Genomic DNA, 27686 nt, shown 5'->3' with positions numbered 1-27686 from the left:
ATGTTCAATACCACGCGACGGGAAGGATTTCGACAGCCGTGCATGCTGCATAGATGTTCTGCCCACAATAAGCATCGTACCTACATACATGATGCCCTGCGATTGGCAAGTTTGGATCGATAGCCGCTTGAGCTAGGATGCCCCTGGGCTATGGGGCCACGGTTATGACGGGAACTTTTCTGGTGGTGGAATTACCTAGTCTGCCAGTATCCATCCTACATCCTTGTTATGTTCTCATGCCTTTAATCTATAGTCACAGGCTTCATTTTTGTGCGGTTCTGATGAACATTATCTGCTTACAATGCGCAAAAGGTAGGGAACAGCTGACTTACTATATCTTCCAACATGTTCCTCCAAGTGGTACTTTGAGGTGTCACGAAATACCTCACGCTTAATATCCAACAGATTAGGTACATGGCTTACACTGCCAGATTATTAGCATCATGCAGAACGACAACCAGAAAACCGGCAAACTTAGCCAAAGAAGCAAGCTCCCATTCATGTGAGGGAGCCAATACACGTCGCGTCCGGCAGCAAGGTCTGCCTGTCTGGTAGTACATTGGTTTGGTTGGGCGTCTGGAATCCCTTCTATTTCACCCATATTTCCAGAGCCTTAAGCGCCTACTTAAAGAGCAACCAATCACTGTCCCTGTCGTACAAGCTGCCAAGCTGGTCGATCATGGTCCACTGAGGACCGCGGGCAAGGGTTTTTGATTTACCCCCTCCATGACTATACCTATGGCCAAGCGGGTGGCCGCATATCATAGACCTCCTGTCCTTTTCTCGAACTCGTTTCACTCGTCGAATGTCTGTATTACCTGTGTCGTGTACCTGATCGCTTCCATTTCCTTAATCGATCTCTCCAGCGCGAGCTCTACAGCTTGTCAAGTAATCCAACGCCAATCATCGCAACCCCTCACCTGAATCCTGAATGCGATAAGGTGGTTTCGTCTCTCTTGGTCCAACTGTCGCGAAACGCCTTTAAGTAATAATTCTCCGTCTAAACGTGCGTCATCCCGCGTCTATTCTCGATAGCCTTGCGCCTATCGGTTGCTTTGCGCTCCTTATTTAGGAGAGCTGGTGAAACAAGATGGATCGCCACGGTAGGCCTGAAGAGGAGATGTTCCTCAATAAGCCTACCGATGATTGCGACAGCCCTACCTATATCGAGCCTCTTAGGATATTCAAGCCTCAGAGCCCCAAGCCTGCTCCTGATAAAGCATCGGATCGATTCAAATATCCCGCACCGGCATCATCCAAGCCGACATTCCCTCTGCCTCCGGGCGCTTCGAGTTCTGCTGCGCCTCTGCCATATCCTCCTGATGACGACGACCATCGTATAGGCCAACCGTCCCAACCGAGCCGGCTTCCGTACCCATCCGATGAGCGCCGACCATCTCTTCATAAACTATACACGAGTCCTGCCGGCTCTACACATTCAGATGCCCCAAACGATACGACTCCACGATTAGATACAAGTCCCATCGAGAAGAGACCCGGTCTCGCTGAGCGACGAGGGACTGCTCCTAGGCCTCTGCCAGCGGCTCTTAGTCCAGGAAGTCCTCCGACAGACGACGGTGGCCTCTTCGCAAAGCCCTTAGGAAATCAATCAAAGCCAGCGGCTGCTGCTTCTAGCACATCTTTCCCCGATTATCATCAGAAACCCTACTATCCCCCACCTAGAGGGAATACTGCGTCGTCGAGCCCAGCTCCGAACAACAATGCAAAGCCTCAAGGTAGTGATGATAACTACCTTAAGATGCCTACAGATAATGGCGTAAACCGTTTTGCCTCAACGGCATCTACATCAACTACAAGAGCGAGCCGAGGATCTCCGCCGCCACCAGAGACACCTATTGTCGAGCCAGGTAACATCCCTGGAGGTGGTATTGAGGCCAGATACGCGGCCGCTGGTATATCCGGAACTGCGACGCTCAATAGTCTTCAAAGTTCAGCAGCAGCTCAGAGGTTAGCGCAATATGGACAGCATCCTGCCACTCAGCAGCCCGCTCGTCCGTGGACACCGACGGAGACTCCAGATCAACAACCACATGGACCTCCTACGGTGTATCAAGGAGCAAACCCCGTTACTAGCCCTACTGCCTCTTCATTTAGTGCCCAAGCACAACGGCCACCGAATATCAACACGGGAGCCAATAACGGCGCCAGCACCAGTAATGGACCCGCCCTTCAGATCAGCGTGTTGGAGCAGGACTTTCAACGAATGCAGATGTCACCAAGTCCCCCACCTGCGTATTCCAGCATTAACCCTGGCGGAAGCTCTTCAGCATATCCTAATGAGAAGCAGCGGCCAGCTCAAGCAAGTTCAAGCTCAACACCTGCCCAAGCTTCTCAGGCGGCATCTCCGCCGAAGAAGCAGGCGGAGATAGCAGCTGGTCTGGCATCTCCAGCGCTGCAACATCCCGGACATCCTGCATTCGCAAATGATCCAAGGCCAGAACCACAGCAACAACAAAATGGCCAGCAAGCGCAAGTTGTCACCCATACGCCTTCTCCGTTTCAAGGGCAAGGTCCTACTTCGCCGCCACCGCTGCCTGAGGGTTGGATCGCACACCTTGACCAGAATTCCGGTCAATATTATTATATCCACTTAGCCACGCAGGCTACGCAATGGGAGTTCCCTAAGGGCCCCAACCCTATTCACCATGAGGCAGCGCCCTTGTCTCCCACAGCATCGACATACGGCAACCCACTGGGCTCGCCAATGTTTGGTAAGCAAAGTGCAATGGCTTCGCCTATGTTCCCGCCTCAAACACCCGGCTATGCGGAGAGTATTATGAGTGTCGCGACAGCGACGCCGACCGCTGCTGGTTTCTCGGGACCACCACCGGGCGCTGGAGTGGATATGTATAAGGTTCAGCCAACGAATGGTGTCTACTTCGGCCCCTATCTTAGGTATACCAACATGGATATCGAGAAGGGAGTTTGGTTGGGAAGTATCCTTATTGTTACCGATGCGCCTCAGCCGCCGACGATACATATCCATCTGAGTGTTGACCTATCGCCAAATCCCCGTCAGTTAATACCTCATTCTATCTATACCCATCAAAGGTGGCAATTTTACAAATATGATCTTGACTTACAGATGGGTGAAGGTGGTACTGAGAGATGGACTTATGCTGTTACTTCGCATCTTGGATGCACTAGATATGAGTTCGTGGTCGCGGGCCGAAACGAGACGAATTGGCGGTTTGTCGCGCATTCAGGAAACGATTTCGCTGCTAGCACATCGCAAAATGAACGGAGTAAGCTCGGCGGACTTGGATTCATGTGGAAAGATGTACTACAAAAGAATGTGGAATGCAATGGCTTCCACGTCCAGCTTGGCTTAGGCGACCAGATTTATGGAGACAGACTATGGAAAGAAGTACCACTCCTGAAACAATGGCTAGCCATGCCAGGAAGGGAGAACAGAAAGAATGCTGCGTGGACGGCACGGCACGAGGAAGATGTGTCACATGCTTATTTCCACTTCTATACTAGTCACTTCGATCAACCCTTTCTTCGTGAGGCTTTCGCTCAGATTCCACATGTCTGCCAGATCGATGATCATGATATGTAAGTTTTCGACTATGGGGATAGTACGGATACTCTTGACTAACTCTACTCTAGTTTCGACGGCTATGGATCTTACCCGGATTACATGCAAAATTCACAGATGTTTAAGAATATTGGTAGGATAGCGGTGGATATGTACCTGCTTTTCCAGCACCATACCACGCTAGAAGTCCTTCGGAATGTCAGTCACGATCTAGACCTATTCACTGTAACGGGTCAGGGTTGGCATTTTATCAAGCATCTCGGCCCCGCCATGGTTGTGGTCGGCGTTGATCTCAGATCCGAGCGGACACAAAACCGTGTGCTCGCGGGCCCGACATACCAAGGTCTATTTCCTAAAGTGGCAATGCTACCGCCCAGTGTGCAACACTGTCTCTGGATGCTATCAGTACCTCTCATCTACCCTCGATTAGACACGGTAGAGAGCTTAGCCAACACATTTGCGACGGGCAAGAAGGCAGTCAACACAACGTACAATGTGCTGGGTAAAGTGACGAGCTCAGTGGCCGGTATCGTCGGCGGAAAGGAGATGGTCGCGCAAGGTTTCAACCAAGTTAAGAAAGCAGTTGGCAAGTCCGGGCTTATGGGTAATGTGGTCAACCAGTTCGGCGACTTGGATATAGGCGAGATCTTGAAAGATATGTGGACGCATGATACTAAGGATCTCGAGCGGACTTACTTGATCCGTACATTACAAGGTATTTCGCATCAGAAGGGCTTACGTATGACATTTTTGTCTGGCGGTATGTTTTCCCCCCTCAATTCCCCAAATCCCTCCTTTAAATCGCGAGTCACTAATAAAAGCCACAGACGTCAACGCCGCAGGAGCAGGTCTAGTCCACGACCCCGCACACCCGAGCGACCACAAGACCATGTACCAGATTATCACATCGCCCATCGTTGCCGCACCTGCTGCACAGTACATCCTCAAGATGTTGCACAGCAACCGCGCGCATTACGTCCCCGCCAACGGTCAAAGATCCTCAAATTCTGCCGACGCGGTGTCAGATACTAAGGAAGATATGATGGAAATCTTCCACACAGATGCCAGCGGCGCGCCTCGAGAATTGAAGAAACTTATGGGTAGACGTAATTACGCGGCATTCGTCGCGTATGATCCAGATGCAGTACCCGCAACCCCGTATGGTGGACAGGGACAGACCATAAGTCAACAAGTTAACGGTGGACTAAGCAAATTGAGTCTTGCGGTGGATTTCGTGGTTCAGGGAGACGGCGGGTTTACGGCGCCTACGAAGTATGGACCTGTTATTGTGCCGCATTTGGAGTTTGGGCGGTAAAGATGGGGTTGATTGTCTGTATATGGGCTGTTATGAGTATAGGTGTCTGGTCTGGTGTGGAGAGGATAGGGGAGAGTGCATAATGATATCGATGTGATGTGATGCGAAGCAAGCCGGAAATTTATGTCTGAACATTTTCGCTTCTTGGATGAATGCCTTGGTTTAGGTAGGAGGTAGAGTAAACATCTAGGTACCTAGGTACTCATGTCTAAATGATTAAATCGAAGTTATGAACGAATACACCGAGATGTTTGAGAGATAGACATGCTTTTAATATTTACTAGATGTTATATATTTGGGGGCATGTATATGTAATTCATCGTTGGTATATTCTCTAGATTGAGCAGGCGCTTAATCGCTCTCTTTTCTCTTAAGTCTTGAATTTTTTTTAAATTCCGTCTTCGTGAAATACCACGATCTAATTAGATCTAGCGAATTTTCCTCGACATGATTTTTCCTTTTTTAGTTTCTTTTCCTTCGGTATATAATACCCTCCTTTCCTCTTTTAATATAGAAAAAAAAAGGTACGTCTATGTCTATAGATCGAAGGTCTCCTTAATCTGCTTCAAGCAGTCCTCAGGACCCTTGACGGAGTGTCCGATGGTGCGGGGGTCGACATAGATCTCGTAGTCATTGCCGCCCTTGTTCGTCTTGTCGCCGAAGAAGTGGATGGTCTTGTACTCGATGCCGCCGGGCTTCTTGGCTTCGTCTTCGAGGTGCTTGAGGCAGTACGTCTTGTCCCAGCCTGTTGGGAAGACGTCGAAGGAGATTTGGCCGCCGATGGAGAAACTGTATTAATACATATTAGCTTTCTGCCTTTCTTACGGACGCTTGAGGATGGTGGGGGAGCTCACGTTAGACCTAGGTGTCCAAACTTCTCCCTCATTTTGCCGACCATGGTCTCACGGATCTTGTTCTTCTCGTCGTAGGCCTGGTACTCGTTTCGTTCCTTGTTACTAGCATTACGGCCAATGGGCGAGACATTGATCATGCCGTTACGGAACTCGATAAAGGTACCGCGCTTAATAGGGATGTCGAGGTCGGCGATGTAATGCAGGATCCAATTGGCGAGCTCCTTGTACCGGTCCTCGCCAATCCACTTAATGAAGCTGTTGGAAGGTAGCTCAGCGCCCAATTTGTAGGCTGTGAGACCGTTCTCGCTGAAGCAGAAGTCGAACATGGTGGTTACGGGCCGGTCAGCGGCGCCGAGCTGCTCTTGCTGCTTTACTAGGTTCGAGCCGCCGACGAAGCCAATGGCGACTTTTTGACGTAGGCGCTCGAGGGTGTGTAGCATCTCGGGGGACACTGAGAGACGCGCCGGTGTTAGAGTCTCGTCGACATCGAACAGCGCGATGGTGTTCTTGATAGGGCGGTCCTCTAGGGGAGGGTAAGGAGGGGCACCGGCGTCCATTTTGGCTAGTATTTTCTGGTTTCTTTCTACTAATCGGTTTTCTCTCGAGACGACTAAGTGAACAGCGAGCGTCTTATAAGCTGAAATCGAATTTAGGACGTGTGGCCTTAAGAATAAGTAGGATATCTGTCTACTTATTTTGTATATGTCGTATTTTCATTAAACTCATTAAACTCGATGGTTGCTGCGCCTTCATCGAGGCGAGCCATAAAATAAAAAAGAAGAGAGAGAAAGTACCTAAGACCCCTGAAGATGGAGGGGGAGGGGTACTAGCTAGGTGCCTAGCCGGTGCGTACCTTCTCGCTAGTACATGTGAATTCGTGTTAGAGAAGCAGCGGATGGGAGGCGGTCAAGGAGTATCGAGGTAAGTTGGACCAATAAAAGTTCGATATTTTCCACATGCTCCACTGATATGCGCTAGCTCACAACGTGCTTGTTCGTTATGTAAGCTAGGACATACCAAAATAGGAGACTCCGACTCTGATTTGCTTACTCATGAACAAATTCAATCAATTCTATCTCTATCTCTACCATCCGTTTCCTCCTTCTATATGGCATCTTCATATATGTTGAATACATGATTTGAATGCCTCTATCCCAGATATATCACTGTCTAATACCAACGAAAATGAGCGACTGATAAAACATTCTAAGCAATGCTGTTGAGGTTGCATTGAGACATAAACCACCACTCCGTCGCCGAAGCAGCATAGCTCTCCGCATTGAGATTCGAAGGCACATGCGGCCGATCTTTCTGTGGTTTCTTAGCTTTAATCGCGTTGACCCAATCCGTGTGAAGCTGGCGCGCCGCCGTCTGGGGATCAGTCGAATAATGACCGGTACCATAGACATCTTCAGTACCCTTAGTTTGGCCACCTACGCTACAGATGCAGTGACATCAGTAAGCTATGTTACACCGCATAGAGCAGACCGGACTTACCCATCGGGATGAGATGCGAGACCGGCACGGTCCCCAGCCTCGTATAAATGCGTGAGTTCGTGGAGTACGGTGGTGCCCGCGACTTCGAAGTCGCGGAATTTGTTTCCTGGCTTGCACCAACTCTTCTGGCGACGATTGGGGTTTTGCACGTAAGGTAGAGAGTCTAGGTTGTTCTTGGTACGTGGCTCATTGGGGTTGAAGAATAGTGGACAGAAACGCATTGATGGGACGAAGTTCCTGGCGGCTTGTTTGATATCGGTGACGACGTAGGAACTGGTCCCTCGGCTAGCGTCCCTGCATACAGGGCTGTCTTCGCAAGTAATGTGCGTGGTGAATTGGCGCAGCTGGACTGGGGAGCCTGCTCCGGGCTTGCCTGGAGGCGGTGCTTGCCACTGCTGTCCGATGGCATTCAACATAGCGTTCACGACACTAAACTCATTGGGTTGGAAGTAGTTGTTGTAACTACGGAGAAGAGCCAAGTCAGTAAATCCAGCACAAGCGGGGTTCGATATCTATCGATTACCCACGCCGGAGACGACTGATACGTCTGGGCTCCCCGGTTCCTGGTGTGCTGTCGTGCCATAACAGCCGCATCTTGAAGAGCCTGGTGGATTTTGTTTGTCTGGGCAGGATTGCAGTGGTCATAACCCGTGAACTGCCTTGCGAACAACGCTGGTGCCTCGTCGGTAAAGTTGAACCCGCCTTCTGGGAAACCAGAAGGTGTTGCTAAGACCTGTCCAAGTGGGACAAGAAGGCCTATAAGCAAGAGTTTAATAGAATGCAAAGACGCCATTGCAGAAGGTATGAAATTGGATACGTTTAAGGGGCTAAGTATGTGATGATTTGATTCTAATAGAGATCATTATATCTACGTTCCATGCTTCCCTTTTATTTACTCTATCTACCATTACTCTTCGCTTTTGTTGGTAGGGACTCTTCGGTCAGAGGTCGGACACCATTCGTAAATTGAGGATGTGGGTGGCTTCGCATCACCAACTCTCTACGGCAAAGCAATTCTTAGGATTTTGGTATCACACGGCGAGTCCTTGCTGACAGGTCTCAGTTGGTCATATACGCAAAGCCGGCAACGAACACAATCGAGATAGCTCACGAGGTTCTCAGAGTATACACGTCCTCATACGAGTTTCTGTTAGCACAAGAATTAAAGCTATCCTCAGCTTACTAGTGAGTGAATGAAGCTGTAAGATATAGAGACTGGAGAATTCTACACCAACATCTTCTGGAGTAGGGCTGAGTGAGCTGATTACCCCTTAAAATGACATTCAGCGGAAGCTACATATGTATCTCTTATTCAGAATTAAGCTTATAGCATACAAACTGTATTTAGAACACATAATGACGTACAGCCCGCTAATATAGTTCTAACAACACAAACAGTATCCACGTGGTACATTGTCATACTGTTAACAACAGTGGTCTTATTCTTATACACTTGGACCCCCCAACAGATCCACATCGCCTCAAGATTATCCGTCCTCGCAACGTTTACCAACGATGTCTTCCAAACCCCAAGCCGAGGTCGAGATCTCAGTCTCCGTATCACCGGACACAGTGAGCCTTTCACGGCTCGAAGATCCCCTGACTATCACCGTCACGGCCAAGACGATATCTTCTAGTAAACCGGATTTTGGTATTTGGATTAATGTGCGATGGTCGGCTTTAGACAACAGAGGTCAGGGCTTATTCAGAGGAGCTTTGGTGCTGAGGAGTGTATCGGATCCGGAGGATATCATCTCTTTTGCGCCGGCGGTTAGGGTGTCATATTCTACGGCGGGCTTTGATCCTGATCTTCGCAAGAATGAGTTTGAACATTTTCTACTCCTACCGGGAGTTGGGGAGGGTGAATTGACATCAACTCACGAGATAACGGGGGAGAGGATATTTCAGTATAGTTCAATTCAGGTACGCCTATGACTTTCTTCACCATAAATTTGTATATACTAATATGTCTACAGCCTTCCGACGTTTCGCCCGACTTCGAATATCGCATAGAGTTTACGGAGAAGTGGTTGGGCGTTCACTGGTGGACGTTTGAAGACGAGGCCGAGGGCAAGATGTTCTTCGAAGGGATTAAGTCCGATGAGGATGGGATGTGGGGACTTAGAGACGACGACCCAGCGTTCGTTGCGGAACGGTATAAGGAAGGTTATATCTATAGCAATAACCTTCGCGACTTCAAGTATATTGTCAAGGAAGATCCACCTGCGACTATCACGTTCGTTGAATAAATCTAAGGAGATCAAGTAGCAGGGAATAGGAAGTTTAACGAATTTCTCTTCGAGCAAGATGTTGTTACACTAATTCTATATACTACTATACTACCTCGTGAAAGATACACATTCATAACAATTTTCTATCAGTCATACCACCAATTAAACCCTACTTTCATAATCTCATTTCCATATACTAGAGACCTTTCTCAATAAGCGACATCTTGCCACAGTCCCGTTATTTCTACAGCCAAATTCAACACCGTGCTAACAGACCAGAGGCAGATTAAGCCCCAGCCGATCTTCCTACTCATGATCCATTTATTCATGGGCACGACGGTAAGTAGAGCGAATAATGTGATGAGCAGGGTTATCGCTGATATCATCAATGTCCCGCTGACTTGTATGTGGTATGGTTTATACTGTATCGGCTTGTCGGGGTGTTTGGCTTTATGCTTGTTCGCTGCGTTTATGGTCTGGTATGCGCCGCCTAGACCGATGCCGAGTAATATGTTCAACAAAGGACCGCCGAAACAGGCAGATCTGTGTGATGTTAGTGTTAAGACCAGGCGGTAGTAATATTTTTGGGGAATGACTTACAATGCCATCACTGGATATCCTAGTCGGGCGACGGTGACATCTGCGACTAGGTCTCCTACTGAGTTACCCACCGCAAAGACGGTGAGGCCCAGTATGGCTTCGGATATATCCAAGATTACTCCGAATGCTTTGAGTACTCCGACAACTTCACCAGCGACGGTAGAAATCCACGCGATTGATATACAAAATCCCAGGAAACAGAATAAGAAATGATACTTAGGTCGGTGATCGGGCGATGTGGCCAGGAGTATAATGCCGAATAGAACTACAGAGCAAGCCAATGCAATTAACATGGCCTTAACGAGGATTGTGACGGGTTGGTCAAGTTCCTCGGCCATATTTGCCCAGACAATGAACACACAGAATAAGGGACCGGTAAAAACCTGGAGGATCAGCAACCAGCGGTTCCATCCTTGTTCCTCATCACCCAGGGTTGATTCTTGTCCTAGTTCAGAAGCAGGTTTTGATATTTGTATTTCTGAAGCGGTGAGGGTTGGTGGCGCCTGAGTCTGGTCTGACTCTTGCGCAGCATTAGAGATGGTTACGGAAATGACGCTTGGCGAATGACTGCGACTGGATGTCCTAGATTTCGTACGCCGTCTATACCGCTGCCATTCTGTTTCAGGCTGGATAGAAACTCCTTGTTCGGTAGATACCGGCGGTGCTGCCGTATCACCCAGGTGACCTGATCCCAATTGTTCTACAACGCTATCATCTGAAGAGTCATCTGGTGATTCGGTTTCGACCACAGGTAATGTAATAACTAGCAAGAAAATGCTAGGCACCGAGATTATGCTGACGAATTTATCCCATATATTCTTCGTCCGCCAATTTTGTAAGGTAGGAAATAAAGTATAGAATATAGTCTGCGGTGGGGGTAATAATTGGTAAGGCCACCATCTAACAGGTTTCGGGTTTTCACGCCCGACCGTTAAGTCGGGAAAAGAAGCGCTTCGCTCCTCAACAGAAGGTGGTAGCATTAGGTGAGGGAGATTTTGAGAATCCTCCACCATCACCAGAGGCGACTCTGTAAAAGCGGGGAATGGCGATAACGATGGCGAGGATCTCTCGCTATCTTGTCCACTATGGGGAGAAGGAATGCGGAGGCGACTCAACTGGGGTGGTTGTTTCGGCGCCAAGTTTTCTGCAGAGGATGTGCCTGCATGATGGCTGCCGAATTGGTCGGATGGCGGAGGTGCCAACTTCCCTCCGATCGTGTGTGGACTGGGGGTCCTACCCCTACTTTCTTCACCTTCCGACGGCTCTCGAGGTGCAAGGTCAGCATCTACAACAATCGGGATAGCCCCCGATGACCGCGCACGATTCCTGTTCGCAACGGCGGCATCTTTGACATCCTGTATTGTCTGTATGCTCTTATTTGCTCGAACGACACGTCCGCCTTGCAGAAGGTCGGCAGAAGAGCTTCGGCCGTGTAATGGCCGCATACGGACGTTCCCCTCATGCTGCAACGAGGACAGAACAGATCTGAACTCAAGCGCACCGACCAAACTGGGTCGGATGGGAGTAATTGTCGTCGTGTTGCTTCTCCTTCCACGCGGACGATTTACTCGCATGCTGCTTGCCATTTCCGCAGCAACGTGCTGGCTGTGGTCACTGTCCTCGTCGTCGTCGGGGCCGCCAATTTCAATCCTAGGAGTTCGCTCGAGCGTCCCAACATCAAGAGCACTAGACCCGCTCCACCTTGAGATGCGACGTTCCGCCGGCGGAATGTCTTCATCTGGGTCATCTCTATAAGGCTCCAACGCATCATCGCTGTGTTCATTCGTGGATGCATGAAAGTGCCCACGAGATAAGGCCTCTTTCGCTCGTCTTGCCTTTCTCCTCTTAGAAACCGCGTGCCAGCTAACGACCACGATTACGTAGAAAATGTAGAAAGCGATCATGACACCGCACTCCCATATGTGAATCTTCCCATCAGCCAAGAAGCCCATCGCAAAGCTAACAGCTATAATGAAAAAGCATATATCTCGCACAAACGTCTTTCTACCAACTTTGAACTCGCGTACTAGAGCCATAGACCCAGCTACAACAGAAGTTATAAATCCGGCGGCGCCGATCAATTCACCAACGGCCATACTCCCACTATTGGAGCTCATGGCAGCAAAGGTGCTGAACACATCCGGAGATCCATTGCCGAATGCCAAGAAAGTGACACCAGCCAAGCTCTCACTTAAGCCAAGAATTGTGGCAATCGTACTGAGATTGACACTGAAAAAGTCACTTGCAGCTATGCCGATGGTGGTAAATAGAAGGCCTAACCAGAGGACCAATATGACAAAGGCGACGGGTTGTGCTTTTCCGAGGCCGCAATAATAAAACGAGAGATACTCCAAAAGGCCTGCTTCATCATCGTGACAATTGCGCTTTACAAAGGCGCATTTGTCATGAGCGGTGTGTACCAACCGGCAGTCTTCACCGGATCGCGAAGATAGAGGTGGCGATTCTTTTGATGATACCGTCGGTCCTCTGACGAATATGGAATATGTGGTGATAAGGGTGATGAGGAGAACTGTGGTATAAAAAGGACGTGAGCTGAATGGCCTCTTCCTCCTCGCAACTCCGGCGGTATCCATCTTAAGTTTAGGCCGGTTGGCAATCCCTTAGTACGCCATAACCGAGAGGGTGTGTAAGATGCCCTAACTGAATAGAGAATGGGGGCACTTGATATTAATATATTGGTTAAGTTTGTTAACTAGTTGGATAGAAGAAGTCTATTATGAAAATTGAATGAGAGAAAAGGTGATAAAGAGAGGAGTGTTGGAGAATTTGAGTATTTGAGTATCCGTTAAGATAATGAGTTGTTCTGGGTACAAGCTGGTGAGTACGTAGTGGACTAGTAGGCGGTAAATTGAAGATACTAATATCGAATGGAGTATGGTGAGAATGTAATGTACCTGAGTACTCTTTAACTCAAACGGTAGAGACCTATCATATACCCCTGTCGATACCCCATAGGTACATCCGATTGACGTGGACGATGAACCTTACCAACCTTACCAACCCCCGGGCCACTCTAGCGACTTGGGAACTCTTTGTAACTGGTCTAGTGCATCAGATACCTTTCCCAAGCTGCCGGATTCAAGGCATTGACTTTGGCAGATGGGTTGCCTCAAACAAATCATGACACGCTGACGTCAAATTTAGTATATCGGGTTCGTGATATAGTTATTGATACGGTAGTTGACCGAATTGTATATTAATAGAAGATTATAATAGGATGATAACCATGGATGAGGGAATGATTCGGCTAGTCTTGCTCCATCCTTTTTTCGTTTGAGAGGGGGTTTCTAAGAAGTAGTGACGAAGTATTCGCCCTAAATACTTAGTACCGTACTTGAATACCTACCAAAAATGGAAATCGATTTTGTAGGTTGTGCCACACGCCACTTGCTACCCCTCGTGGTTGGCTCAGGCGCAGCAGCTGGGAAACATAAACAAGACCGACCCGACCTGATCCACATGGATTACATAAGGTTCCCCACTAAGCAAGCTGGCAAGCTACTAAACGTTATTATTGACCAAAAGAAGTTTAGCGCGTTTTCGGATTGTTTACTTGCGCAAAAGGTTTCCCCCCCAATTCCCAAAGTTGGTCGGCAAAGTCCCAAAAATACACAAACGCGCGAAATGTGTGCGACCTACCATCACAACCCACAAACATTGATTGATACCCAACTCATATGTGCATCACGATCCAACAAAGATGCCTCGAGTAGCTCAGGTCCCTCGCGCAAGCGCCGGTAGCAGAACCACATCCGGGTCTTCCGGCTCACCGTTTAAATCTCCCCTCAAGTATGTCCCTCCAAAATCGCATTTGTTTATTCCCGTCATCACCAAGTTTCCTCCCTAGCAACCAAGAAATACTAACAACGAACAACTAAACAGAATCCCTCTCAACGACGACGCACAAGAAAAAAAGGGCCGGCTTCACTCGCGAAGAGCCCTGCACGAAAAACAGATTAACGAACTGCAGGCTGCTGCGGCGACGCCTGCGAAGAAAGCTGGGCACAGGCTGGCGGACATCGAGAATGCGTCTCCCCGCTCGAACCCGCGGACCCCGCGACGCGGTGCAGGGGACGACGACGATGATGTATACGTGGTCGGCGGCAATAGCGGCGTCACCCCGATGAAGCGAGTGCCGATTCTAGCCAATTTCGAAGAATGGATGAAGATGGCTACCGATAACAAGATCAACGCTACGAATTCTTGGAACTTCGCCCTTATCGATTATTTCCATGATATGTCGCTTCTAAAGGACGGGGATGGTGTTAATTTCCAGAGAGCGAGTTGCACGCTAGACGGATGTGTCAAGATTTATACGAGCAGAGTCGATAGTGTAGCGACGGAAACAGGCAAGTTGTTAAGCGGTCTGGCGGATAGCAACTCCAAGAAAAAGGGCAAGGACGGCGATGCGGATGGCGAAGACAGCGAGGAAGAAGTTGACGAGGATGGTAATGTCATCAAGAAAAAGACCAAGAAGCGGGTTAGTTTGTCCTTTTACAACCTTTCGCAACCCAACATCAGTGTTAACTTTGAATTTGTAGCAACGATCCTCCGAAGCGACTCTTGCGCCGTCATTTGCTTCCTTGCAACTCAAGAAATTCGAACTCGAATTCTCGGTAGACCCATTATTCAAAAAGGCTTCGGCAGATTTCGATGAGGGTGGTGCGAAAGGTCTCCTGTTGAACCACCTAATGATCGACGGTCAAGGTCGCATTGTATTCGACAGCAGCGACGATGTCTCAGCAGAAGGCAGAATCAAGCCCCGAAGAAGAGAAGATGTCACCGCAGAAGAGGAGGAGGAAGAGTTAGAGGAAGAAAAGGAAGACACCATCACAGAAATGCAACCTGCCCAAGAAGAGGAAGACGTAGAGATCGACATTGGTGCGCTTGGCGCTAAATTCTTCCCCGACCTCAACATATTAGACGAGCAAGATATTTGCCCATCGCTAAAGACTTTCGAACTCGGTAACCCATCAGGTTCTCTGGATATCCCGTTCCTACGCGCCTCCGAACACGATGACGAAGATGAAGACGAGAGTGGAAATGGTGGTGTCGGTAACAAGTCCGGCATGTTTATCGACGACGATCCTGCCGGCTTCGATGATATGACTGCCATGGGAGGTTTCGATGTTGCCGAGGTCGCATTCGGCGAGGGTGGTGAAGCATGGGCACGAGAAGCTGCGCTGGAACCCCAGATGCGACCGTACAGCGTTGGTGCCGATGATGGCATGCCTGGAGTCGAAGGTGCCGACGGCGTCGATGACGAAAAAGGCGATTATATCATATCTATGAATCGCGCTAAGAACAGCGATAAGATGCACGAAGATATCCTTGGCTATTTCGACCAAGCACTCCAGAAGAATTGGGCCGGCCCGGAACACTGGAGGATACGAAAGATCAAAGACGCCAATAAACCCGAAACGGCTACTCGCCAGCGAAAAGAAAAGGAACCCTTCGAAATCGACTTTAAGTCGCCTCTAGACCAGAAGTTAGCCGAGACCATTTTCACACAAGCAGCAAGCAATTCCGCCATTTCCATGCCCAAGAAGGACTGGAAATCCAAGACGAGGAATTTGCTCCCTGATGACAAGCACTTCAACTCGACGCAACTCCTAAGCTTGTTCCTTAAGCCCAAAGCCCGCATGGGCCGCCGACATCGCAAGGGCGGTTTGTTCGGAAACAACTTTGGTAGCGGCCAGCAAGACAATAATAACAACGTCGCGCCAGGTGACATGGACGAGGCTTTCTGGGCACAACGGGAGCCAATGCAGAGCGCGGAACAGGACACCGTACTACCCACAGGCGACTATGATGCCAATTTCTTTGATGATGAAATGCCACTTCCTGGAGGTGGAGTCTTGGATGACGATGATGACCTTGAGTTTGCTGATGCTCGGGATCACTTCTCTCCAGGCGCTGACGCGCTCCCTACTGCTCAGGATATAGGAATCACGGGCATGCTTGATAATGGCATGACGACAGGCGGTTTCGGTACGCAACTCGTCACGTCAACGCGTCGGTTACGACCTGAGTACGTACAGTACGCCCGTGTCGCCAAGAAGGTTGATGTACGTCGGTTGAAGGAAGAGCTTTGGAGAGGAATGGGTCTACCGGAAACCGTTGATGTAAGTCACCAAAACTCCGTCTTTGTTCTCGCCTCTTTTATCTAAGCAGCCTACTAACATACCCTACTACAGGATGCCAATAACCACTCCCGTCTCCCAACACCGCCGTCCGAAGCCGAGAAACCATCACCACCAAAGGAAGAAGAAGAGCCGCTCAAGTTCACGCACGTAATGAACGATTTACAAGCAGTATATCCTAAGTCCGTGATGGACGATATCTCGACAAGTTACTGCTTCATTTGTCTACTGCATTTGGCGAACGAGAAGGGTCTTTCGATCGAAAATACACCGGAGCTTCTGGAGTTGGAGATCCGGAGGGATTGGTCGGCTGAGGTTACTGGGGAGATTTGATCACACTCTAGTAGTATACCCATCTATTCGGGTTGGTCGTCAGGGAATGGAAACATGAATGATTACGTGGTATTGACGATTATTAGTTGGGACGGAGTGAGCAAGCAATTCGTTTTTGCGCGATGGTCCGGTACATACGTACCTAGGTTTTCATGATATGATGTGAACGGCGGATAGTGGTCGGCGAGCCACCTTTGCTTATGCTTACTTTTGTTATCGGGTTACGGGTGATGATCGATTGAAGTAGCAATAGCAAGCAAGCAAGCAGTATATGTGCGTACGGAGCGTAGGTATTCTTTACTACGTGTCTAGGTACCCAATCCAATTTTCAATTCTTCAATATTGCCTTTCATGTTGATGTTGTCGTGGATTCGTTAAGCGTAGTTTGACGTAATGTGTTCCTTTATTCAAACCTAATATGTATACTATAGGTATCTATAATATAACCACCCATACCATATCGTCCTGTTATCCGATAAATGTGTGTACTGTTATTCCATCTTGTATCCCATCCTGTTATACATAGTATCGTTACAGACAGTGCATACAACTACAAAACAAACAATCATCATCTTGACCAACAGTAGTGAAGTAGATATATTAAGATATCCATGGCAACCACAAAGTACGCGCCCGTATAAGGGCAGTAAATCCCCCCCGAAAATCACCACTAAAAAGTTGAACATTTTTGTGTTTGCCTCAAGATGGGCAGCAGACAGGTGAATTAAGTCCCAGAGAACCGACAACCCCCAAAACGCCCCGATTTTTCATTTCTTTCGTAAGTAATAAAAAGTGCCACCTAATAGTAGCCCCTGGAAAAAACTCCTATATATATCAACCAGATAGTGGTGATAAAAGTAGTCGTGATAATCGGATTATATCGTAGAACGATAAATGTTGGCATCAACATTGATGCCAAAAGATGGGGGATTCCTTCGTTCGTAACCGGCTGCCATAGATCTTAAGAGAAGTAAAATATGGGTATTTAGTTAAATGGCCTTGAAGTTCTTGCAATTGCAACTCATTGAAATCTCCAGGGGTAAAGAAACGCGTTCGAGCCAAGAGTAAGATGAACCTGTCGATGATCGCTCCTAAGCGATCATGTCACATTGCAATTTCCAAACGCTCGATTCCCTCAGCAATTCCAGTCATAAACATCAAGATCTCGTAAATGCCATGCTCCGCCGAACCTAAATATGCAAATGCGATTAGAGCATAAATCCACGAAGGAAAATAAAGGGCAAAGCGACAAATATTCCTGGTTTACCGCCGGTCAACAATTTCTCGCGCTTTAAGCAATGCACTGATACCGTCGAGGCTATTCTCGTTTGGAGTACCTAGCTTTGAGATACCTGACAGTTTTGACTCGGTTGATACGCCGAACACGGCTTCCTTCTGAAGCCCTGGTGCCGAATATTTCGGGGCAGTTGGGCCGGGGAAATACCCTATCGAGTATATTAGTTTTGCAGCAAGAGCCTTTCGGAACCTTCACGCACCATTACTGTGGATCTCGCTACCATTGCCATTCATCTGTTCACCAGGCGGACGACCAGACTGCGGCTGAAGTATCGGGAGCTGTGTTTGCGACGCTGGAGGAGCTGGGCAAGCGAATGGAGGCTCGGGTTTCGATGATAACAATGCATGGATCGGTAATGATGCATCGCTCGGTGTTCTCGGAACATTGTAGGAATTGAGCGAGCTTACGCTGCCTGTTGAAGATTGCTCTGTTTTCAGCGACGGTGGTCGCGACATAGACGTTGACACCGAAGATCTCGAACCGCGACTAGAACCATTGCTTGGCCCGCGATTCGGGATAGAGTTGGATAAACCGCCTTCGGGCGAATGCAGAATATTTCCTTGAATTCCTCTCGGATCGAACCAGGAAGCACTCCCATTCAAGCCGTCTCCAAAACTGCGTTGGCTCTCGGCCCAACCAGATCGACGACTCGAATGGTGAGCGGAGGGGTCGCGAGAGGTAGGACTCGATAATCCCCGTGACCGTCCGTTGTTTAGTTCATCGTACGATATATTCCTTGGCGAATGTAGTGGCTCGTCCCCATTGTGTATTCCATTTAATCGCGGAGAAAAGTTGCTTTCGATAGTAGACGCCGAAGATCCCATTCTTTGTTGACGCGAAGGAGGAGGTTCGCTGCCGGGTTGGCTGTCTGAGCCGCTAGCGGTGCCGCTGGTCGTACCACTCGCTCCTATTGAACCACCACTCGTACTACTACCGCGGATACTGTCGGATTCCGTTTTGAGTCGTTTGGAGACATCTTTTTCTATTTGGTATGTCAGAATTCAACGTCTCCAAAAATCGTCGTAGTTGCTCAATTTTGTTACCTTGTAATTGAGTGGCTTGTCTCTTGCGGAATTCATGCAAGTAATCGCAATACTTCCTATACTCGTTCGTCTTTTTGTAGTCGGCTAATTCGCGATTATATTTCTCCTTGGCTTCGTGCGCTTGTCGTTCGAAGGGTTCTTTTTCGTCGCGGTTCAGATTTTGCCAGTTTTCACCGACCAATTTGGCAATTTCCGTGAAGGTCAGGTTCTGACCTTTCAGGTCCTCTCGCATTTCTGGAGCACATCAAATCAGTAAGCGCCATCTGCGTCGCAACCAATGAGACGATAATCCGCAAAACATATAGCGCTCACTTACTATTCGAGAATAGCACATATGCCGAGGGGGGTCGTTCCGGAGCATTATCATCTGGCTATTGCAACGTTAGTTAAACGCACGTCATGTATCAACGAGTAAAAAAGACATCAAAACCGCCAAGCCGTCCAACCGCACGGGAAACGCAAAATATCAACAGGTGAGGGGGGCGAACCTTTGGATGCCGTCTGTATTTGCGTTTCGCGACGGCTGCCCCATCTGGCTTCTCGGGCTTGAGAGGCTCTGTTCGATTTGAATCCAGCCTAACATCTTCGATACTGGTGCGAGTCGGTGATACTAAAGATGTCTCGGGCGCGACACCTCGATAATTGGCTATGCGACGTTGGAGTTTCTTAATAAATCAACAGTTAGTAAACCGTCTCGTTTTTGCGCATTACTCGAGGAATCGCCCTACTCTTCGATGACCGAGTTTAACACCAAGCGCGTCTCTAAATGCCACCAAGTCAGCTATTGGCCCAAGCCACGAATGAGCGCCATGTGGAACAAACTTACAGGTCAGATTCGGTTATGTCTAGGATAGTTTCCCACGAATCGAAGCCCTGTTCGACGAAGGCGTCGAGGTATTGAGAGATGCCTAGCTCGCCGAAGATCGCTTCGAGGGAATTCATATAGCTAATATTTGGCCGCGTCTTTGCGGTTCTGTTCACTAGAAAATCTTTAATTCAACATCAGGCTTCTCACAACCGCACGTGCGTGTAACGATTACGATGCAACCCGTCCGTGCCCTATAGCTGGTCTTTCTTGGCTTTCGTTTGAGCAGTAGTAAAATTTCACGGGATCGGGCGCTGCTCCTGGCTAACGATTCGAAACGTTGGATGGTAAACTAAAACTCCTTTCCGCGACACTCCAATTTGATTCCTAGGCGAGTTTGTGCTCTTCCTCACCGAAATTACTGGTCTAATAACCAGCCTACTAAGGCAAGTTGTCGAGACTGAAGATTGCTTGCGTTTTTTTTTCCCACGTTGCTGACGACCTGCCTGCGGGAGCAATCGAGAATGAAGAATCCGGGGCTACGAATAAAAGATGGAGACGCGTCGTGGATTTGATGATGCGAAGTTCTGGGTGTGGGGCGTGGGGTCTAGAATTACAAGAGTGCGGCGCGTGTATATGTGTATTGAGGTATGTTATGTATGTATAGTAAGTCAGTTGTATGTGTGTGTGTGTGTGTGTAGTGTGCAGGTATGTTATGTTAGTTCCTCTTTTGGTGTGCCTTGTTCTGTTCTGTACTTGTCTGTTTGCGTGTGCTGCGACTGTAACTCTGTATGTGATGAAATGCCGAGAAGGCTAAGCTTAGAGGGAGCTCTGCTCGACGAAGAAGGGGGAAAAAACGGCTACGGCTAGGGTGCGCGTGTTGTGGTGCGGACTGCGAGATCGTTATGTTGTGGCATCAACGGGATAGAAAATCGAATTTGTCTGTTTGCCCCGTAATAGTCAATGGCAATGTTTAAGGGAAATGTGGAAATTTGGCATTCTGGATCCCGGGCTGTTGTGGTGATATACGATCCCTCTGCATTTTCCAGATCTCGATGAGTAGTGCAATCGACGAGAATCGAAAAATCGAAAGAACTTGACGTGTGACAGCAAAAAAAGGGCAAAATCAGAAAGTAAGAGAACAGAACACAACGGTTGCGGCAACGGCCCAGAAAAGCTAGCGCTTGCTCTTGTAAAGGGAAAATAGAACTCACCTACAGGATTAGCTCCCCATTTCTCAGATGGCCGGTGGGAGGTCCTGGGAACATGCAAGCACAAAATGGCCTGATGGGCTGATGGACAATAATATGTTCGGCCGGTGGACACGGTACCTGGGAGAAGAACCTAGGAGAGACCTAGTAGGCTAGCACCTAACTAGGTAGTAGACAGACTTGGGCGAAAGAAAGAGTGAGAGTGAGAATGAGAAGAGAGACCCCCCTTGTATGTAACTATCGAGGTATGAGGTCACGCTCTACAGTCCCGGACCTGGGCGAGACTATTCAGGAACGTGACTATTCCCAGAAGATCCTAACCCGAGTTGTTCCAAGACCCATAAATGCAATGTTGAGAGAATCAAGCTCATGCAGCCCGGCCAGGGCTAAAGCTTAGGTGCTCCAGTTGGTAGGCAGCTTTGCCCAACTTCAAAAGGGTCGTCCACCTCCCTAGATCCGAACCTCACTTTGTAGAACTCATACAGCTTCGCAGAAAAAAAGGAAATTCGCGAAGTGGTGTCGAGCCGAAGTGTGGTGCCTGGGGGCAATCATGGGAATGGAGCTATGGCACAGCAGGCCGAGGGGAAAAAGAGGGAAATGTTACAGGCTGAGGTTGAGATCGAGATCGCACGCCGAAGCTTACGACAAATGAGAGGCAACGTCTGTTGCAGTGGGTTGCTTCGTCTCGTGTCTCCTGCCCAGGATGTGCGTCTTGTTCCCGAACTCGCCGCTATCGTTTTCCCCCCTTGACGGCATTACCTTTTTATTTGATTTATTATTTTATTCTTTTTAATTGACGTTGCGTTCGGGCGGCGCTAGTGAGAGCCGCTTGACTCTGGGACGAGTAAGTTTTACGTCTGCGTGCTCGTATGTCGACCTCATCAAGGGACGAGCTCAGAGGTCCTAAAAGGGACTGGTCTCTGTTGCAGTCAACCAGGAGATCGGTGATGATGATGATGCGATTTCTTGTCAGGTACGGTACCGGTACCCTTTTTCTTTCCAAGGGCTACCAGGCATCGGGGTGCCGGACCACCAGCCAATATTGATCAAAGGTTGAAAAAAGAGACAGGAGCCAAGAGGGCTACCAACAGGTCGCCAATGAGATGTAAGTAGATTGAGAGAGGGCAGGGTGCCGCAATCGACTTTTCAGCCCGGGATCGAAAGTCTTGGCACCTACCAGGCTTAGGAGCTAACGAACCCCAGACTTGTCGAGTTCCGTCAGATGTTTTTGATTTCCTATTACAGTTCATCTTCACAAATACATATCCTACGTATCGGCGATTGCCCCCGTCTCATCGGCCCCCACTACCCATTACTTTATGTAGAGAGGGCATCAGAACAGAGGTAGAGGGCATCTGGACCCGGTGTTGTGGTATTTTAAGCGACTGTCTGTCAGATGTCATGTTGCTTTCAAACTCGTAAGTTATGCTGGATCGCGATAGGCCAGGTTCGAGATTCGATCGAAGGAGAAGGAGAAGACTGGAAGATTAGAATAGAATCATCCCCCCATGCAACGATATCATGCCGGTCGTCATTGTGGGACAAGATCGAGATTGGAGAAGAATAAAAAGGCTTCCACAGTTTAAGACAGTACGTATTACCACGGTACGTAAGGGACCCTATGTATTATTATTTTTTATGGGATGTGCGTGGTTGGCGACGACTACAAAAAAAGTTGTATGGAGGTAGAAACACGAGCGACCAATCAATTTACACTATTGATTGATCCTGCGGATATAATGATGGAGAATCACCTGATCACTAGTGAAAGTGGATTTGTGCGATAATTCTATCTTGCAGGGGCGATGCAGCGAGGCAGCGAGGGGATCCAAAATTGAGGTTTTGGCTTTTCTTTCTCATCCTTTTAAACGCATGTACTCCCTAACATCCACATGGACCATGACCATGACGGGGCAGAGCGGGTCGGCACTATTACACTAAACTTTCCCCGTCGAAATGGATGGAATTCTTCACCATTTGCCATTTCTAAAAGACTTGAAGTTTCCAATTTACCATTCAAGCTAATGTAACTAAGTATATGATAAATCATCTGACAGATCCATAGAATTAAAACTTAAAGCTCCAGTCTGTCCGACATCCGACAGCTTAGTCTAAGCTTAGCATCACAGAAAGAAAGAAAGAAAGAAAAAAAAACATCCTTGACAGCTAGCCACATAATAGCCTCGTCCTTGGAGGCTACAACAAATATTACGACTGTAAGAAACGGTACGTGCAAAAAACAACAACAACACGTGGAATCATTCCTTCAATAAGATATTACAAATCCTTCTCAACGTGCACTACTTTTATATATTTACACAATCATATTATATATATACGGACAGTACCAATCCCCCCAAAGCCAATAGGCCAATGGCAGTATACTCCAAGACGTTGAGAAACGTTATAGAAAATGCCGAGATCCAGCGATCTAGACCGCGGGAATGACTGGCAATCCTCGCCTCTAACATCGGGCTTATTTGCCAGCTGGAGAGAAGATCGACATTTGAGGCCACCGTTTTGCTGTCGATCCTCAGTAAAATAAGGCCATGCTTGCATACATATTTGTCCAAACGTCGCATTTGCGCTTCTCATTTCCTCATATCCTAAACCCTTAAATTGATCTCACGTGGGGAGGCTGACAGTTGGGGTCCTTTCAAGAAATCACTCGGATCGACCCGTCTGCCCAATCTTGTCCCATCTCGTCTCATCTCCACCTCCCAATAATCGCTATCGTTATCACTCGACGCCTTGATACGTCGATACGGTGCTATTCCGAACAAATAACCGCCAGGTGGCAATCCGAACTGCAGTAACAACCAGCAACTCCTCACTACTTTTCGCCAATCAACTCATTCCATCCCTTCTCCTCAAAGGTCCACATTGAATCTTGGATCCGGGATCCCAACCGATCTTTATATTTTCCCAGCCATTAAACACGGCGGTTTACTTTTACGCAAACTACGGTACCTACCTACGCAGATACGGTAATAAGTTCGCCATGTCCAATTCATCTTCAGGCAACAGTATCAGTTCCACGTCCACCACCAAGACTGAAAAGTCTAATGGCGGTCAAGTGAACGGCTCCGCTTCAGCCGAAGCAGAGATGGCTAAGGTAAGTGGACGCCTCTAATAATAAATGTCTCGGGTATCCGATGTTCCTTGATCTAACTGGAATTTCTCGGGGATCCGTAGGCATTCAGAGAGCTTGCTAGGTACGTGGAATTTTCTTAATTTTCATCATAGCCTTGTTGTTACAAGTTCATAATGAGTTCCTCGGGGAGATCGACGGTCGATCGCATCGAATTGTCCAACTCGTCTCGTCCCGGGCAGTGTGTTCAGGAGTGTGGCCACATGGAAATTGCCCGAATTCGCCTCGAATGTCCCATACCTTCGCCATGCCAATCAGCTTCTAGACCCTTACTTTGCCCATCTTTTTCCCATCATGCCAAAGGTCCCTTTTTGCATATACTTAAGCATGGTAAGCGCGGCATTTTCCCCCGTCGCGCGGCCTCCCCTTGTCTATACTAAAGGGCTAAACGAAGGTCTAGATCCTCATTCAGGAGCCACAGCGAGTCTTACCTAACTAATTTCTACCCGAGTACAACGTCCACATGGGAAAACCCGTTCTCTTTCCTATCGACTTTTCCATCTAGTATTACTTTTCACTATGGATTCCCCCCGGTTATTTGACAACGTGGCTGACAATATCGCTCCACATTGCGTCTTGCTAGCACTCAAGCGGTTTAGCATGACGACTTGCTCCACGTCGGATACCTAGCAAAGTTGCCTAGGTCACCGGATCATTTCCATGCCAATATCAATGCCGGCGTCCTTCATATTATGAGTCTTCCCGTTCCTACGTGGCGTTGTCCCCTGTCATGGCGCGTGCCGGATGACTAGCCTTACAAGCTTTGCGCCTATTAGATAGTCTGATCCAGTTAACGGGGTCCCCGTCCGAGGCTAGCCCGCTCCGAGTTATATGGTCAATGGCAGATCATGAGGTTACACGCCATTTGTCACGATCTTTCGTGGGGACTTAATAAAATCATGCAATTGCTAACGTATCGTATGAATATAGAGGTGAACAGCAAGCGACGGCTCTAGAAGCGAGCCTTACGAGCTTAGAGGATAAACTTGATGCTCTACTAGCATCGATCGAAGATGGGTCTACCTCGTCCGACGCAAGCCAAGAGAAGAAGGCCGATCACACTCAACAAGAACCGGAATCGAAAAAATAATGTATTATGTATCTGCATTTATCGAACCATCTGCGTTTAATCAAGCGAAGGCGTCCGGTCTAGAGTTACTTGCGATCGAGATAAATGACTACCATCGCAGGTTAAAGGAGCTCCTCACCTGCAATACACCCCCCAGTCGCAGCCATCTAATTTTCGCCACCACATCTGTATTATACATTAACCTGCATCGAATCTCATAGAGTATTCCAAAAGGTCGGGAAGAGCTATGAAGGCAATTACCCCGCAGAGATTCTGACGGTCCGGATTCGTTCATATCCAGATATAACGATATATATTGGAGCATCTTTCGAACTAGACGACGTTCCTAGATTCTCGATCCTACAGTAATAGACGTGATGTGACCATCCTAGAGATAGACTATTGAGCTTTTCGCAGTAGCCTCAAAGAAGCGGTGGCCGGGTTGAATGAGCTACGAGGAGCTATGACTAATTTGAGGCTCATGGAACTGGTGACGTATAGCAAAGTAGTCTGATATCACGACCGCGCGACGAGGGTGTGGTTCGGCGGTATCGAAAGACTTAAGGGTGAACTTCCCCAGGTTCATGAAGTGGTAAAGATATTGTGTTGGAAGCATTTTTATCAAGTCTACTGCCTCGGTCGGTAAGCAGCCCACACATAGCTTCCGTAACAGCATAATAACGTTATCGTAGAGTCGACATCGCTTAAAACGGTATAAACCATTGGTCGATCTAGCATGACAGATGAGTTATTTAGCTGTGTACGTATGTACATGATGGAGTGATTGATTCATTGGCATGATCTATCAGAAATATTGTATCCCGAGCCGTGGGTTGCCAATATGTATATCTAAGTCAGGGGGCTTGAGTGGCTGATTTCTTAAACAACGTAAGACCTATCATGTTTTAACCCGCCAGCCCGGCCAACCCGTTTAAGCACCCAAGGCAGATCTCACTCGATCCGCAAGATCCTGCCCGTCGCTGAGCATCGCAGACTGGTATGCTCAATCGACCTAAGGCCCGCGCGCGCCCCTGATTTGTAATATTCGGTATGCGCGTCTGAGCTTTTCAAAGGTAGAAAAAAACCGGGATCGCGAAGTGGTGCCACAATCTGACGACCCTCATCACATGCGTGTCTAAGGAAGGAGTCATTTGTTTATGCCAACGAGATTCCATTTCTGGAAAAAAAAAAACCTTTTTCTACTTCGTTCTTGGAGAATGCTTTTTCGAAACGAAACCATTCCCGTACCCCCCCTTTAGTAGCCTATCGACGAAACCGAACTTCTGGATACCTACCTAAGCCACTCACCCCCATCAATTAGGCACGAAGACACGTGCCCGAAGCTGACGTTCCCGAGTGCCATCTACGCCTTACTACTACCCCTTGACGTCAGTGAGAGATATATGCCAGTACTACATGAAGGATCGAGAGCATCATTGGCCAATGTGAGGACTTCAAGCCTATAATATGTAGAAAAGATATGCACGGGGGACGCCCCGATGCGCTCGCTCCCTTAGTACATACTGCTGGGAAATCAGGGGTCTGGGTAGGGGTAGAGAGAGAGAGTTAGTTGGGGGGGAGCATCCCTCGTACCCACCAAAGGCAGGTAGGTAGTTGGTCGAGTAGGCTTAACTCGAGCAAAAAAAGGGGTGACATTACCAAACTCTTAGAGAACCCGTACCCATAAACTTACCTAGGGTGGTAATGACGCGAGGTGTGCTTATGGGACGTTTATTCTTGCCTGCAGGGTAGACACCTACCGAGATGTCCACCGTAGATAGATACCAAACTGACCAATACAATATGATAAACAATTCCTAATAAATACTCAAGCAGTCCAGGGGGAAACCTCGAATAGGGACATTATTCATCGGCAGTGTTCGCGTAACCTTTCCTACAGACGATGATCCTCCTCCAATATGTCTAGAGAACCGGGAAGAGCGAGTCAACGTGGCATCTACTACTGCATACCACAGCTCGACGCATATAACGCTTCCCGACAACTACGAGATGCATCTACTATATATTGAGCATGTTTTGCCTAGGTAGTATTTCGTGTATATACCCTCATCCCCATTCCTGCACTAACTAATAATTCCTATAGGCCAGATAAGATCAAAAAATTTTACATCTCCTAATTGTTATTGCAGTTACTATTAAAATTTTGCTTTTTCTATCGTTATTGTTCCTCGTCGTGAGGGTTTTTTTCCGCCCAATCGCCCTGCGTCTCACCTAACCGACGGATTCAGACGAATCGTTGAGCACCGGAGCATGTTCGGAGATGGTACATCGTATTACGCGGAGGTTCACCGGAGGCATAAAAATAAACACAAAAAAAGCAAAAAAATATTGATAAACCGTCATGAATAAGCGACTACCTATCTAATATGTACCGAGGTAAGCGCCCTAAGCTATGAGAAATGAGAATTTTCGTGTATATCAGCAACTTGAACCGAGAAGCTTCCACGAATGACAAGACATGGAGACACCGAAGCCAAGAAGGCGAGTCGATATAATAGTATACAATCTCACGTGACTCATAGGAAGATGTACC

General features: G+C 48.1%; 8 protein-coding genes across 8 annotated transcripts; 4 read left to right on the top strand and 4 right to left on the bottom strand.

Moving 5' to 3' along the window:
- Positions 1–1090: 1090 nt before the first annotated feature.
- On the top strand, positions 1091–4877 carry F4822DRAFT_437168 (uncharacterized protein; the record flags this gene model as incomplete). Its single annotated transcript, XM_051462390.1, has 3 exons — positions 1091–3579; positions 3634–4322; positions 4390–4877. The coding sequence occupies 3 exons, from the start codon at positions 1091–1093 to the stop codon at positions 4875–4877; spliced, it is 3666 nt and encodes a 1221-aa protein (XP_051315988.1).
- A 250-nt stretch (positions 4878–5127) lies between these two features.
- Positions 5128–6537, bottom strand: F4822DRAFT_401257 (eukaryotic phosphomannomutase). The gene is made up of 2 exons (XM_051457921.1): positions 5732–6537; positions 5128–5666 (listed from the first exon to the last, which is right to left on the bottom strand). Exons 1-2 carry the CDS (start codon positions 6286–6288, stop codon positions 5414–5416), a joined length of 810 nt encoding a protein of 269 aa, XP_051315987.1. The 5' UTR covers positions 6289–6537; the 3' UTR covers positions 5128–5413.
- Positions 6538–6736: 199 nt separating this feature from the next.
- Positions 6737–8021, bottom strand: F4822DRAFT_443173 (uncharacterized protein; the record flags this gene model as incomplete). The annotated part of the gene is made up of 3 exons (XM_051463075.1): positions 6737–7169; positions 7229–7690; positions 7756–8021. The coding sequence occupies 3 exons, from the start codon at positions 8019–8021 to the stop codon at positions 6938–6940; spliced, it is 960 nt and encodes a 319-aa protein (XP_051315986.1). The 3' UTR covers positions 6737–6937.
- A 173-nt stretch (positions 8022–8194) lies between these two features.
- F4822DRAFT_229232 (uncharacterized protein) lies at positions 8195–9624 on the top strand. The gene is made up of 2 exons (XM_051454105.1): positions 8195–9151; positions 9205–9624. Exons 1-2 carry the CDS (start codon positions 8744–8746, stop codon positions 9475–9477), a joined length of 681 nt encoding a protein of 226 aa, XP_051315985.1. The 5' UTR covers positions 8195–8743; the 3' UTR covers positions 9478–9624.
- Positions 9205–12763, bottom strand: F4822DRAFT_229144 (uncharacterized protein). The gene is made up of 2 exons (XM_051454104.1): positions 10060–12763; positions 9205–10002 (listed from the first exon to the last, which is right to left on the bottom strand). Exons 1-2 carry the CDS (start codon positions 12651–12653, stop codon positions 9669–9671), a joined length of 2928 nt encoding a protein of 975 aa, XP_051315984.1. The 5' UTR covers positions 12654–12763; the 3' UTR covers positions 9205–9668.
- An 866-nt stretch (positions 12764–13629) lies between these two features.
- Positions 13630–16896, top strand: F4822DRAFT_401253 (barren). Its single transcript, XM_051457920.1, has 4 exons — positions 13630–13869; positions 13963–14560; positions 14622–16205; positions 16278–16896. The coding sequence occupies exons 1-4, from the start codon at positions 13781–13783 to the stop codon at positions 16554–16556; spliced, it is 2550 nt and encodes an 849-aa protein (XP_051315983.1). The 5' UTR covers positions 13630–13780; the 3' UTR covers positions 16557–16896.
- A 923-nt stretch (positions 16897–17819) lies between these two features.
- Positions 17820–19838, bottom strand: F4822DRAFT_428550 (uncharacterized protein; the record flags this gene model as incomplete). The annotated part of the gene is made up of 7 exons (XM_051460934.1): positions 17820–18001; positions 18053–18835; positions 18897–19130; positions 19213–19267; positions 19385–19561; positions 19625–19658; positions 19723–19838. The coding sequence occupies 7 exons, from the start codon at positions 19836–19838 to the stop codon at positions 17820–17822; spliced, it is 1581 nt and encodes a 526-aa protein (XP_051315982.1).
- A 3925-nt stretch (positions 19839–23763) lies between these two features.
- On the top strand, positions 23764–25368 carry F4822DRAFT_229117 (uncharacterized protein). The gene is made up of 3 exons (XM_051454103.1): positions 23764–24027; positions 24108–24127; positions 24994–25368. Exons 1-3 carry the CDS (start codon positions 23914–23916, stop codon positions 25151–25153), a joined length of 294 nt encoding a protein of 97 aa, XP_051315981.1. The 5' UTR covers positions 23764–23913; the 3' UTR covers positions 25154–25368.
- Positions 25369–27686: the final 2318 nt, after the last annotated feature.

The sequence above is a fragment of the Hypoxylon trugodes genome, assembly GCF_022578975.1.
Source record: "Hypoxylon trugodes strain CBS 135444 unplaced genomic scaffold F4822scaffold_4, whole genome shotgun sequence".
NCBI lineage: Eukaryota > Fungi > Ascomycota > Sordariomycetes > Xylariales > Hypoxylaceae > Hypoxylon > Hypoxylon trugodes.
The sequence above is the reverse complement of the archived record's forward strand: the minus strand, read 5'-3'. Positions and strand labels throughout refer to the sequence as shown.